Here is a 14,255-nt window from a genome sequence, read left to right on the forward strand (position 1 = left end):
TGTAAACCATACATTTTAAATCCATTGTCCTACCATTTGATTTGTTTTTGCATGACTTATGAACTAGTCCACGGACGGATATGCAGGTTGGGACATTAGAGGTCCCTTCGATGATGTTACATACATACAATACTTTTATTTCTTATGATTGAAATAGGAGGAAGTACAAATATGTGAAGAGAGTTGACAATTATAGTCATCGAAGCTTGGTTCTATCCACGATTGATTATGATGTTAATCCAAATTTAACCACACACAAGAATTATTCCACTTTTCATATGGAATCAAACACACCCTGTTCATTTAGACAGACTCAGTCGTATATCATAATAATATAATGTATTAATTTTGATAGAGAACCACATAACATAACATAACATAGATAAACATATCGAAAAAATAAGAAAAGAGAACCACATAACATACATCACAATGACCTGAGCACGTTCTCTCTACGTGGGGCTGTGGAAATTGGAATCCCACTAAGAACGCAGGCGTTTCGATCATTTTCATACCCAAACCATACCACCAATGATCATCTGCCACGTGGAGACATGCCAGATAGTAACAACCATGGTTTGGACCCCACCACAAAATGCAGTATCTCTCAACAACAGTCAATAATACCGCGGCTTTTAGCTCAATGCCAGCTTGTCCACTTCATTATTTATTTCATTGAATGAATAATCTTTTTTAATATAATATCTTATAAACGCAATTAAAGTTATTAATTCATAGAATCGAGTATAATTGTATCGATTTTAAGTTGCTACATTATTAGAATGAGCTTAGCTCGGTTGATAGGGATATTGCATATTATATGCAGGAGCCGGGGTTCGAACTCCGGACACTCCACTTCTCCACAATTAAATCGTGTGAGCTCTAGTCACTAGGCTACTTGACCAAAAAAAAGAATTGGTGTAGCATAAATATTCGACAAAATTAGATGTTTAATACAAACACAACACCCATATATAATTATGTTGAAATATATCATTTCTTTCAAATTATTATCGGTATTCGACGTATCTAAATTTCCGCTTGATAGATAGAGCTAAAAGAGATTTTGAATAGTCTTCGGTTGTTTACAGTCATAAAATAATACTTATAATAATATCTACAATATCTATATCTAGTATATAAACATTTTTTTATATATATCGTAAAATTAATGCAAGAAAGAAAGAAAAGGACGAGAAACAAAAAGGTTGTGTTTCTGAGTTTAACATAAGTAAGAAAAGAACAGAAACTACCTCTCTCTCCGAAATTAAGGTGGCTGTGTTCATCACTTCATTGTAAACTATCATAGTTATCGGAATGTGTTCCCCACGCGCTCTCTCCGTTTCACTCTCTCTGTTTCTTCTTCTAGCACTTGTTTCAGCTCAAACTAAGAGATCTGTATGGAACACACTCACAGGTATGTGTTGAAGGATCTCTGTTTATGAACTTTGATTGTTTAATTTGAGCTTATTAGAGATTTGAATTCTCATAAATGTTAGTTAATTGAGCTAGCTAAGAAGAGGTTGATAATGTTTATTGAGCTGAATCATGGAAAATCTTACCAGAAAAATGAAACCATTGATAGTTAGAGTAGTTGTTATTTCAGTTAGATACAGTTTTGGTCTAATAGATTCTTTTGATGCATGTTAATTCTGCATCTTCTTTAGATAATTTACTTAGTGAAGTCAATTTGAGAATGTTTCTTAAATTGAAAGAATCTTGTAATAAACAATAATTTCTCATATAAGTTGAAATTAGTTTCTGTGTCTTATGGTTTTTAAGGAGCTTTCTAGTTTAATTTTGTCTTTTGGGAAGAATCATAAACTTGTTTTTAATTAAAAAGCTTATGGGATGGAGCTAAAAACTTAATTTTTGTTTGTTTTGGAAATTTGGTATCCGGCTATGGACCGACTAAACTGTATGGAGGAGTCCAACACAAAAATTGTTAGCACCTAAGAGATTCGAACCAAAAGACCTAGAGAAGAGTACACTCGTAGTCCCAAAACTTCACTACCAAAGTTTTACTTAACTGGACCTGATATAATTGTTAATATAATCTCAAAATATGACACACTTTTCCATTTTAGAAGATGTACTTTCATTGAATGACTCATGCGGTTTCTTTCATATATTCTTTATTTATATTTCCTTTTTCTTTATTTGCAGGAAGTCCACCACTGGTCATCTCACATGGTGGTTTTTCGGGCATATTTCCTGATTCTAGTGACTCTGCTTATATTTTGGCCGCAGCAACCAGCACACCCAATGCCGCTCTATGGTGTGATGTGCAATTGACGAAAGATGCAGTTGGGATTTGCCTTCCAAATCTCAATCTTTTAAACTCTACTAACATTTTCGGTGTATTCCCAAATAAAACTACGAGTTATTTGGTTAATGGTGAATCCACAGCTGGCTATTTTTCTGTGGATTACAGCTTCGAGGACCTATCCACTGTCACTGGTAAGTTTAACTCGTGTCGGATATTTAGTTTTGTTGTTATAGATTCAGTATTTTGTGGACTGATTGATTCTTTTGTAACACATTTTGTTTTACGATTTAAGATCTTTTCTATGTTTAGCTTACTGGTGAGTTTTCAAATTTATTGCCATGGTTTCTGACATCTTTTTGTTACGGGACAGTAACTCAGGGAGTATTCAGTAGGTCACCTCTTCTCGATGGCAATAATTTTATAATTAATACCGTCGATGAAGTACTCAAATTAGTTGCCCCACAAACACCAGGTTTGTGGTTGAACATTCAGGTAAATGGATTGCATAATACACTTTCATAATTTAGTCTCCTTGTTTGTTCTAAAACTAACTCTTACTTTTTCTGATATTTTACAGCATGATGCGTTCTACTCGCAACACAATTTGAGCATGAGAAGCTTTGTACTTGCAGTTTCTAGAAGACTGCATGTCAGTTATATTTCATCACCTGAGGCTGGTTTTCTGAGAAGTATTACAAAACGCTTCAACCCAAAAACAACGAAACTTGTCTTTAGGTTTCTCAATCAGGAAGACACTGATCCATCAACCAATCAGACTTATGGTTCATTCTTAAAAAATCTTACGTTTATCAAGACGTTTGCTTCTGGAATTCTTGTTCCCAAGGGATACATATGGCCTGTAGATGCTAGTCTTTATCTACAACCACATACCTCTTTGGTCTCAGACGCGCATAAAGCGGGGCTGGAAGTATTTGCAGCAGATTTTTCAAATGATATTGTTATTAGCTATAATTACAGTTTCGATCCTCTTGCTGAATCCCTCCAATTCATTGATAACGGCGAGTTCACCGTTGATGGTGTGCTGACTGATTTTCCTTTAACTCCATCCGCAGCAATAGGTAAGTTATTTACTTATCTTCCTCCATTTTGCTAATGACTTGCCGCAAATAGAATGCATTTGATTTGATCAAAATCTTATTCACTAAGAACATGATTGGATGGAAAAGTTTCAATGGGAAGGAAAAATATACGTTTATATGCCAACATTTTAATTATTTGAGTAAGGAGTATAATAAGATAAGATATTATCACATATAGACTTCTAGTTCCAATCATTGCTTATTTACTTTTTTAAATTTTTTTATGCTGTTATATATTTTAAATGGAAAATTTTCCCATGATCCCATCCCCTACAAATTTCTCCATACAATAAATATTCATTGAATAATCTCTTCATAGTAAGAATTTATCAATTGAATTGGTCTGCTAAATGATACATAATCCTGTGCTTCAAGTTGGTATAACTACTTTACAATCTTGGTAAGAGGTACTTGTTCTTGCCATGCGGGTGCTCCTACAAACTATACAATCATTGTTCAATAATAGGACACTGATGGAATCATGTTGACCTTATCTGATTTCTGGTCCTAATGCTGATGGTGCACGCACAAAATTTACTAAAAATAGAATATCTTTTCCAAACATCCACGACCTTCTGCATTCTTGCTTCCATCTTAGATTAGGCTCCTTCTCTAGACAGGTAGGGAATCTAGTTATATACCCTTTCATATAAGAAATTATCATAAAAATGTCATTTCAATTTTCAATTTCCTTACTATATCGAAGAAAATAAAGATTTCCGTCCTCTTGGTTTTTCATGCCTATTAACTACCCATACTGTCATTTTCTTCATCAATTTTAAAGTCCTTTTACATCCTCTAAACATACGACAAAGGTGTGCAATTGATATTAATTTCTTGTTATTTTACATACTTAAAAATTGTAACCTCATAATATATATGTATGCTTGTGTGTACTATTCTTTAGTCTCTATTTAAGAAGGTGTTGAGTTTGTCTTCTCATTTTGCAGATTGCTTTGCTCACATAGGCAACAATGCTACAAGAAGAGGTACATTTTGTCTTGATCTTGAATATGTATTCTCACCTTGTTGATCAATAATTTATAGTCGTTTCTTTGCACGATTTCCATCATTTTGTAGCCGCATAGTGTTCATTGTTGTTGACCTGTTGCTCTCACTTCTTATATTTTCAGATAAAACCTTGATTATCTCAAAGTATGGAGCAAGTGGAGATTTTCCAGCTTGTACCAACTTAGCATATAACAAGGCCATACAAGATGGTGTGGATGTTCTCGACTGTCCTGTTCAATTGTCAAAGGACGGAACACCATTTTGCTTAAAATCAATTGATCTTCTAGAGAGTACCACAGTTGCTCAAACTAGCTTCAGCGATTTAGCAATGAGTGTCCCTGAGATTAAATCTGGCCGTGGCATATTTTCATTCAACTTGACGTGGTCCGATATAAAAGGACTGACCCGTAAGTCAAAGAAAGTTCTATAGTTTTTTTTTCTTTTCTTTCCAGCAGTTAAATATTTTTCAGACTTTCCATATTTGCATGGTGGTAACCCAGACTCTTCTAAGTCTAATTAACCGATACTTCAATAAGCCATAATCTCAGAATCAGATAGAGATACATGCATTAAAAAGTTGTGTTTTAGGAAAAATTTAGCTTAGAACTTCACTTTATAGGATAATCAAAGATTCACGGGTTGTTTTCCATTGAAAAAATTTCGCTTTTGGTGTTTTGCACTTATATTGATTTGCATTGTTTTGAAGAAATAATGTTTTAATTTTTATAAAAGAACAATTGACATATTTTTCTGTTCCCTATTTTCCCTGCAGCCTCAATATTGGCCCCTTTCTCAAAATACACATTGTTCAGGAATCCAAAAGCCAAGAACGCTGGGACATTTTTAACATTATCAGATTTCTTGTCGTTAACTAAAAATCAGACTTCTCTATCAGGCGTCTTGATCATTGTTGAGGTGTGTTCTATCATGCCTATTATTCCTGTATATAATTCATTCTTTCAGCTGTTATTCAAACTCACCAAGTTTATAAGATTAGTGCAAATTTAATGGTTTAGGGCCACTTACTCCATAGTTGGTATGCCTGATTATTTGGTTCACCTTGTTACTTTGAAAGGCCTGCACCCTGCATGATCCAGAAAATAAAAATAGGAGATATTAAGTCTATCGTGTATTGTTTTTGCATTGTTACGACACTTGTGAGTAGGATATAATAAAAAAGGCAAATGACAGACTGACTTGCCAAAAGTGACATTCCTGTGAATTTCCGTTCTTGTATTTCTTCACGAACTCTGCCTGCTGAGTTACTTCAACCAAAGAAAAACAAATTGGTTTCTATTTGGGCATTTGAGAGATTTATAACGATTGCATATTCTAACCCTATAAACTTTTTGTTTCAAATTTATTTTCTTTATTTTTTTTACTGAATATCATTATGTTGTGTTTTTCTGTTATCAGAATGCAGCCTATCTTGCAGAAAAGCAGGGATTAAGTGTGACCGATGTTGTCATTAAGGCTTTAAGTAATGCAGGTTATGATAAACCAGGGAGCCAAAAAGTTTATATCCAATCCACTAATAGCTCTGTACTACTGAAGTTCAAGGAGAAAACCAAATACGAGCTTGTCTACCAGATTGACGAGAGTGTCGGTGATGCTACCAATGCAGCTGCTGAGGATATAAAAACATTTGCCAGTTCTGTGGTTATCAATAAAAATTCAGTATATCCTCAGAATGCCGGCTATGTAACCACCAAAACAAACATTGTGGAAAAGCTACAAGCTTCTAAGCTCTCAGTTTTTGTAGAAACATTCAGCAATGAGTTTGTATCTCAGGCGTTTGATTTCTTCTCAGATTCAACTGTGGAGATCAACTCGTTTATTCAGGGTGCAGGAATTAACGGGGTCATTACAGACTTCCCTAAAACTGCTCATAGATACTCAAGTAAGTGCTAGAAAATTATACTGTACCATTGATAGGAGTTTAATTGGGCCGGATACTATTGAGGGTGATGTGCTGGTAGGCTTTAAAAATAAGAAGCCCAAAGTGTGGAGGGTTTACACTAGGAAAAAGAAGAAAAATAGTGTGGGAAACGTGTGAGTGGTGAGCTGGCAGATAGTAGTAGATTCTCCTAATTAAAAGGTGTGTGAGAGGAAGGAGTAGGTAGGATTGAGTTTGTTAAACTTGATATGGTTAGGCAGTAAGTTTTTTCACTGTCGAGCTTTTGTCTTGGCAGATTGTTCATCCATTTCTTCATCATTTAATAATATAAATTCATCAATTTCCTTAATTAACTTTGTTTACTTTACAATTGTTATCTCTGCTCTATCAACCATCAAGTCTGTTATCTCTCAATTATCGACATAATAATTGTTCTCTATTCTTTTGCAGGAAACAAATGCCTAAACTTGGGTAATAGTACACCTCCCTACATGCAACCTGTTGAAGCAGGTAGTCTTTTTGGAGTCATTAGCAATACGTCATTGCCTCCAGCTATGGCTCCACTCCCTCCCTTGACTAAAGATGAAGTGGTAGAGCCACCTCTGCCTCCTGTTGCTAAAATTGCTCCAGCGGCTAGCCCTGCTGCCGGAACCAAGTCCCCACCCGGAAACGCACAGCCTAAGGTTTCTGCTTGCTTCTTCTTGTCAAGTCTTGCTGTGTTTGTAGCTTCTATTCTTCTGCTTTGAGTGAAATCATCTCGTCACTTTCTGTCAAAAAAGCTAAACCAAAAAGAAGAAAAAAGAAAGAAAAAGGAGAAGGCCTCTTTGCTGGTTTCAACCATCTATTTCCTCATGATCTCTGCTAGGATAGTGGCATGACACTTTTGGCTTCACACTGCATGAATAATCCACAATTTTTATTTATTTTTAACTTAGGAGCAAATTCTTTTCATTGTAGCTATGCATGTTCATTCTAAGTTCTCCAATTGCTTCTTGGGTTTGTACTATTAGTACAAAATCCTTGGTGGTGTATATCTACGGACTACGAATTCATCATCTTAGATGTTTATCTTGTATCATATATTTATAATTGTATTTGTTGGTGTGCATTTGGCATTAGATAAACAAGTTGAGGTTCGGATGAATCTTTTTTGAGAACATGTAGAGCATGTAGATTTTGTTTTGATCGAGTCCACGTGAAAATCGATAGAAATTATAATAACATAGATTGAATTTGAAGAGTTCATCTAAACCCTCCCATTCCGGTTTTTTAGTTCTTCCATTTAAAAATAAAATAAAAATTGTATCATGAAGAAAAAATATGCTATCCCGTTCAAGTTTAGAGATTAGTTACAAATTTTTCTATTTTTCTATTTTTTTGGTTTTAAAATTTATTTTAATTTTACTTGTTAACAAAGATATTATTATCTCTTGAAGAATTCACCAAAAAAAACTCTTAAATGAACAACTTGTGCATTTTTTTAAACAATGAAAAACCCCTCAAAATGATTGTTATTTTTATTTTTAAAAATGCATCATCTTTAACCTGAATTTCATTTTTTCTCTACTTTAGTAGTCTCACTCTTCTATCTTTGTATTCAATAACTTAAAATAAACGCATATTTTTTTTTTGGCTTTCGCACCAGTTTCCGACCCACAAAAGGTGGACGACTAATCCAGCTCATGCGTAGAGACATGTGCACTGGCCAAACGTTGTTCCCCTGGGAATCGAACCCGGTATTCCCCGGGTACGTTCTTGGAAGGAGCTCCTTGCCACTGGAGCCCAAACAACTTGGTTTGAATAAACGCATATTTTAAAAAACGAATTACAAAGTAAATTGTACCCAATCCTTTAATTACGCGCGATTATATTATTAAATGATAAGACTCAATATAGTTTTTTTAACAATAAAAAGTGTCCTTCATAACACAAGATGTACAAAAAAGAAACACCAGAGTTCGAATAGAACGCAAACGACCTAAAAGAGATAAAAAGGATACATATAGTTTTTTTAACAATAAAAAGTGTTCTTCATAACACAAGATGTACAAAAAAAAACACCAGAGTTTTACAAATAGAACACAAACGACCTAAAAGAGATACAAAGGAAGTGTTGTTAGCCAATGTTCAAACAACGATAGGCATAAATCATCAACCATGATAACTGAAAACTAAATTAAAATATTTTGTCATCAGCCACCAATAAAAAAAGTAACTTAAAACTTTTTGTTTAAAGATGATGAATAGTGACTTTCCTTTTAGCTAAATATATTCTATTATTCCTCTATTTTAACTTCTAAGATTAATAGTTACTGGTAATTAACAATCGTTAAATTAACAAAAGTGTTATGTTGACACCTGATACTGTATGCTATACGATTTTGATTTTTTTTTCCTGACTTTGTGTCTCATTTAAATTGAATGTAACTTTATACAATGTGTCAACTTTTTGTGTCTAAATAAAATCTAAATTTAAACCAAGAAGCTAGAAAGAAAAAGAAGATTCGGTTAATAAATAAACAATAAAACGCAATTCAAGTGTCACAATTGTGTACATATCTCCCAAGACCCAAACACTAATACTGGCTATGTATCATGAGTATGTGTTTGGATGAGCGGTATATTTCACATAATTACGATGACACTATGACTATGTATATTTTGAACTGATGTTGAGATTAACAAAATCACATATATTGTAATTTGGTCAAAGCTGAATTTTGGAATTTCAATAAATTATTACCAAGCTCATCTAACTATATACTTTATTGGAGCTCTAAAGTGTAGTTTTTGTCAACAATATATTCACAGATTTTGCATAATACATACTGTATAGTAATAAGATGTACTATTTGATGTAACCAAGAGTTGTGTGTGTCAAAGCGTGTAGACTATATGTTGATTAGCTAAAATAATGTGTAGATTATGGACTTATATATATGACGAAAGATACACGCATGTCACACGATGGAGTGAGACAAACTTTTTATTTCTAACATTTTTTTTTTTATACCTAGTTAGTTAATTAGTTACCTTGGATGGAAGCATCATTGAAGGTGATGGGGATTTGCCAGGTCAGGCATCTCGTTGAATTGTGGTTTTCATCAAAATTCGTAGCTTCCATATTATTCCAACTTCTTTATTGCTCAAATGATCATACTCATACGACAATGTAGAAGCTACTTATGCAAGTGAAGGGAAGTTAGTGTTTTGTTTTGTTGTCTTGGTATTATCCTAACTAGTAAGGACACTCGTGCTGTGTACGGCTATAATTTCCTTATACTTTGAGAAATATAATCTTGTGGTGTATTTAGTGTCTAGTAAATCTTAATATGGGATAAAAGAGTTGAGGTTGACAACAAATAAATGAAAAATCTTATATACTTAAACTTTAAAATTTTCATCGAAGATATGGTATCATTCGCACTTGTATGGTTTTTCTTTCTCTAATATTGTGTCAATTTACGATTTATTATGTAACGAACTATTTTCTTATATTATGCTTAAGACCCCTAAAACTCTAAGAACGACCCTGATACTTAACACCCAAAACTAACGTCAGAGACTACAATGACTAATAGAATTTGAAGTCAGAATCTTTTTGATGTTCTATCTTGAGTCGAAAACCAAAATAACTATTTACCTTTTAAAAAAAACATTTATTACTCAAAACGATTTATTATTATCCAAAATAAACTAAAGATATGTATATAAAATAAGAAGGAAAAATTACACAATTCGTCCGTTAATTTTTTTTTTTTTTTGAAGAAGCTAAATTAATCAACATAAATTGACATTGAGGAGAATCGAATCTAAGACTTCGAGAAGGAGCACACTCCCAGATCCCAAGCTAATATCACCAAGCAAATTCGTCCGTTAACTTAATTTTAGATAACACTTTTATCTTGATTTTTTTTTGTTTTTGGATTTAATCATTTATGTTATAAAATGTCAACATTGTTATCTTATTTTTTAAAACGTAAACTCATAAAAAAAACTTATAAAAAAATTCATCTAACTCATTAGCAAACCAAAATATTGAGCATACAGACTTGGAAACCTAGATTTCATTGAAAGAATCCTATACATAATAATACAATATTGACATTTTATAACATAAATGATTGAATAAAAAAAGAAACAAAAATGTAAAGCCGATAATAATATAAATGATTAAATTAAAAATAAAAAACAAAAAACGAAAGTGCCTCGTCAAATTAAAATTAAGTAAAAAGACAAATCATGATTTTGTCAAATAAGAATTTGACAAAGAAAAATGTATATAGAATAAAAATAAAAATATGCATAATCACATCATGATTCATGAGTGCGTTATGATGACGTATCTTGATAAAAAGGGAATAAATAAAGAAAACCTTGATCTCAAGCAAACTCTTGGCTAGCTGCCCATCCACACTTACGTTTTTCTTTGGGTTTGACATTCCTATCTCCCAACCATATACCCCACCTTCCTTCCTATATATATACACGCACTTTATCCCTTACATTTTCATCAATATACAAATATTTAGTTACCATCACTTTCATAATAAAATGCCAGAAAATCTCAAAGAACCTCGTCTTGTAACAAGAAAGTTCTTAGCCAAACCTCAACGAGAAGGTGTTGGTGCTGTTGTTAGAAGAAGCATAGGAAGGTAATTAATTCAAAGTTCAGTCCAACAAAATATGTCTTATTATTATTATTAAATATATTTATAAGTTATAACTTTTTATTTTGTCCTTATTATGTTTTACAAAATGTGTTATTTTTGTTTTTATTTTACAAAACGTGACTTAATACGTTCATACTTTTTATATATACTATAGGAGTGTGTCACGTAAATGAAAATAAATAAATTTTAAAAATCTTGTATAGTTTTTTTTTTCTTTCAATCATGAACATTGAGGCAAAGGTGTTAAATTTACATATAAACTGCATTAAATGTTTTGGATTTGATCCTTTTGAATTGATTGGTTTTCTTCATCATCTGGGTTTGTTTAGATTTGAGCTCAAGTACTTTGATCCTTTCCTTGTCTTGGATGAATTCTCAGGTGAGAAACTCTGTTTTTTGCTCTGTTTTGTATGTTCAAAATGAGAGTCATGATTATTTTTTTTAGTAGAAAATTAGAGTCATAATCTTGTTTTGTTTTCTAAAAATGTGAAATATTGCAGTTGCTGCTCCTTCTGGATTTCCTGATCATCCACATAGAGGTTTGCCTTGTTGGATGTTTTTGTGTTATTTATACTTGTTCACCATAATCTCCTCTTAATTATGAGTTTCTAATTCATTGTTATGTTTTTTTCACTTTTTTGATCATAGGTTTTGAGACTGTTACATATATGTTACAGGTAACTTTTGGGTCATTTCTTTTTTGTTATTACAAAGTCAAAGGTATAGAATATAATATAATGGCCATTATAGGGGGAATAAATTAATAGTATTATTACAAAAAAGAAAACTATAGTAAACTAAACATTTAGTTTTTGATTTAATTTTTTTATTCTATGTTAGCTCAAAGTTTGTTAGTTGAGCTAAATATTCAACTCAATATGGTATTAATCTGTGTGCTAGTGGTATGTCACATATATCATGTCTTGTTTATTTTTCTAGAAGGCCAACTACTAGCTTGAGTGAACTTAAGTTTTTTGCATGCAATATTGGTTACGCATGCTTGTGCTAACTTCATCTTAATGTATTTGTTTGTGAAATTAAGGGTGCAGTAACACATGAAGATTTTGAAGGACACAAGGGAACAATTGAAGCTGGTGACTTGCAGTGGATGACTGCTGGTAGAGGGATAGTGCACTCAGAAATGCCTGCTTCTCAAGGAATCCAAAAGGGTCTACAGCTATGGATCAACCTTGCTTCCCAGCATAAAATGTAAGTCAACAATAGATAACTTAAAATCTCGATATCAATGACAGTTCTGATTGAATGCATGTTCGACGTCAATACAACACTAATATGTGCGATTACTGATTACATTAAATTAATTCATTTGAACAATTATTATCGAATTCGACACGTTAGTGTGAGCGTCATATCTCGTGTTCATGTGTAAGTGATGCACAACTTATAGTTGAACTTTTCTAAATATCATAATATTTTAAATCTTATTTCTTAGTATAAAAATATTCAAATAATGTTAAACAAAGAGAAATTCTTTTTTGGTGAAAAATACACAAACTCAAATCAGAACTTCACTGGGTACTGGTCCCATGATTAGATGATGACGTGTTTTTTGCGTCACTAAAGAATAAACATCATCTTTTTTTTTTTTTATTTGGATCTTTTTGGATATTGCTATCCATCTAATGTCAATGAGACAAAGGAAATTCCACTCTTTACAAAGGAAAAGTCAAATACATTTTAAAACATTATAACTGATATATTCTTCTCCCAATTTCACACGTGACTTTATTTCATGATTCTACATCATGTACATATCCTAGAAGTGCTTTTGAATAGAGCACTAAAATATTCAAAAAGGGTCTAAAATGGCCAGCATAAAGAACGTGCCTGTGGTGATGATATTCAAAAAGGGTCCATATTGGAAATATTTGTCACCCTCTTGAGGAAATTAATAACAATTATCTACCATGAAGTTTAAGCTAAATTATAATGTTGTGTTATGTTAGGATTGAACCAAAGTATCAAGAAATTTTAAGCAAGGACATAGTAGAAGCTACAAAAGATGGTATCAAGGTTAGAGTTATTGCAGGGGAAGCTCTTGGAATAAAGTCACCAATTTACACAAGGACACCAACAATGTATTTGGACTTTACTCTTAAACCTGGAGCACACTTGCAACAACTTGTACCTAAATCTTGGAATGCTTTTGTGTACATATTGGAAGGAGAGGGTATTTTCGGAAACAAAAATTCTCATCCTACAACCTCTCACCATATTCTCCTTCTAGGGTTTGGGGATGGTCTAGAGGCATGGAATAATTCTTCTAAGGTACTTAGATTCATTTTGGTTGGAGGTGAACCATTAGGTGAACCAGTGGTACAATTTGGACCCTTTGTGATGAATACTCAAGAAGAGATTGACCAAACTATTGATGATTTTGAAAATTATACCAATGGTTTTGAGAAAGCAAAACATTGGAGGTCTAGTGAAGTTGGTTTAGATCTTTGATATCATTTATTGTCACATTTGTATGGTGGATTTGCAGATAAAAAGGGCAAGGGAGAAATAAATATTCCCACTCCTTGTAATTTTTTTTTATGTAAAACGCAATCTATGATTAGTATTTTACTATTTTATAACAGGTGGATAGCTAACTTATTGTTAAAAATAAATATCCCCATTTTGAGCCACTCTTTGTTAGAGACATAGTACACATCAAAATCAAAACCACACTCTCCCTTTTTTACAGGATATTCTAACAAAATGGTAAATTTATATTTGTCACAAACTCAAATCAAATTTATTTGGACGCGCACACACAATGGTAAAAAATTAAAAAAGAAATTTAATCACATCCTTTAAGTATATTCTTCTTTAATTTTTTTCATTTGTGAGTGTATGCTCAAATAAAATTAATTTAAGATTGTGTCATGAATGCTAGTAACACACACTCTATTTGATTGGTTGAAATTCACATGGATTCCACCAAATCATGCGAGTCCCATATAAATTTGGTGGATCACATGTGAATTTTAACGGATCAAAGAGAGTGTGTTGAAAAATGTGTGTTAAAATATGTGTTACTAGCATTTCTCTTGTGTGCAAGTTAGAATTTCTCACTTTTTTAATCATATGATATGATCAAATACAAATGCGTATTTAATGTTATAACACCGATATAACATTGACATGTGTGATTACATTCATTTAATTGAGTTTTTAAATTACTATCGATGTTTAGGTGTAATTGTGACATCCGGTGTGGTGTGTATATGATTCAAAGGTCATCATTTCTAATGTAATCATGTTTTAAATCTTTTTTCTTAGTATGAAAATATTCAAAT

The 14,255-nt window shown here is 32.5% G+C and overlaps 2 protein-coding genes across 2 annotated transcripts; both read left to right on the top strand.

Moving 5' to 3' along the window:
* Nucleotides 1-1,172: 1,172 nt before the first annotated feature.
* On the top strand, nucleotides 1,173-7,436 carry LOC11436650 (glycerophosphodiester phosphodiesterase GDPDL3). The gene is made up of 9 exons (XM_003617628.4): nucleotides 1,173-1,417; nucleotides 2,167-2,460; nucleotides 2,640-2,761; nucleotides 2,847-3,348; nucleotides 4,320-4,358; nucleotides 4,503-4,787; nucleotides 5,153-5,295; nucleotides 5,797-6,280; nucleotides 6,728-7,436. Exons 1-9 carry the CDS (start codon nucleotides 1,318-1,320, stop codon nucleotides 7,021-7,023), a joined length of 2,265 nt encoding a protein of 754 aa, XP_003617676.1. The 5' UTR covers nucleotides 1,173-1,317; the 3' UTR covers nucleotides 7,024-7,436.
* A 3,343-nt stretch (nucleotides 7,437-10,779) lies between these two features.
* Nucleotides 10,780-13,592, top strand: LOC11425880 (pirin-like protein). Its single transcript, XM_003617630.4, has 6 exons — nucleotides 10,780-10,932; nucleotides 11,280-11,329; nucleotides 11,451-11,489; nucleotides 11,599-11,627; nucleotides 11,993-12,159; nucleotides 12,918-13,592. Exons 1-6 carry the CDS (start codon nucleotides 10,832-10,834, stop codon nucleotides 13,417-13,419), a joined length of 888 nt encoding a protein of 295 aa, XP_003617678.1. The 5' UTR covers nucleotides 10,780-10,831; the 3' UTR covers nucleotides 13,420-13,592.
* Nucleotides 13,593-14,255: the final 663 nt, after the last annotated feature.

The sequence above is a fragment of the Medicago truncatula genome, chromosome 5 (genome assembly GCF_003473485.1).
Source record: "Medicago truncatula cultivar Jemalong A17 chromosome 5, MtrunA17r5.0-ANR, whole genome shotgun sequence".
NCBI classification, from domain to species: Eukaryota; Viridiplantae; Streptophyta; class Magnoliopsida; order Fabales; family Fabaceae; genus Medicago; species Medicago truncatula.

Bases quoted from the DNA above. Each gene is read 5' to 3' on its own strand.
- LOC11436650 (XM_003617628.4), top strand. From the start codon at position 1,318: ATGTGTTCCCCACGCGCTCTCTCCGTTTCACTCTCTCTGTTTCTTCTT. The intron at 3,349-4,319 runs GTAAGTTATTTA...CTCATTTTGCAG, and splicing joins AACTCCATCCGCAGCAATAG to ATTGCTTTGCTCACATAGGC. The intron at 4,788-5,152 runs GTAAGTCAAAGA...TTTTCCCTGCAG, and splicing joins CGATATAAAAGGACTGACCC to CCTCAATATTGGCCCCTTTC.
- LOC11425880 (XM_003617630.4), top strand. From the start codon at position 10,832: ATGCCAGAAAATCTCAAAGAACCTCGTCTTGTAACAAGAAAGTTCTTA. The intron at 11,330-11,450 runs GTGAGAAACTCT...GAAATATTGCAG, and splicing joins TGTCTTGGATGAATTCTCAG to TTGCTGCTCCTTCTGGATTT. The intron at 11,628-11,992 runs GTAACTTTTGGG...TGTGAAATTAAG, and splicing joins CTGTTACATATATGTTACAG to GGTGCAGTAACACATGAAGA.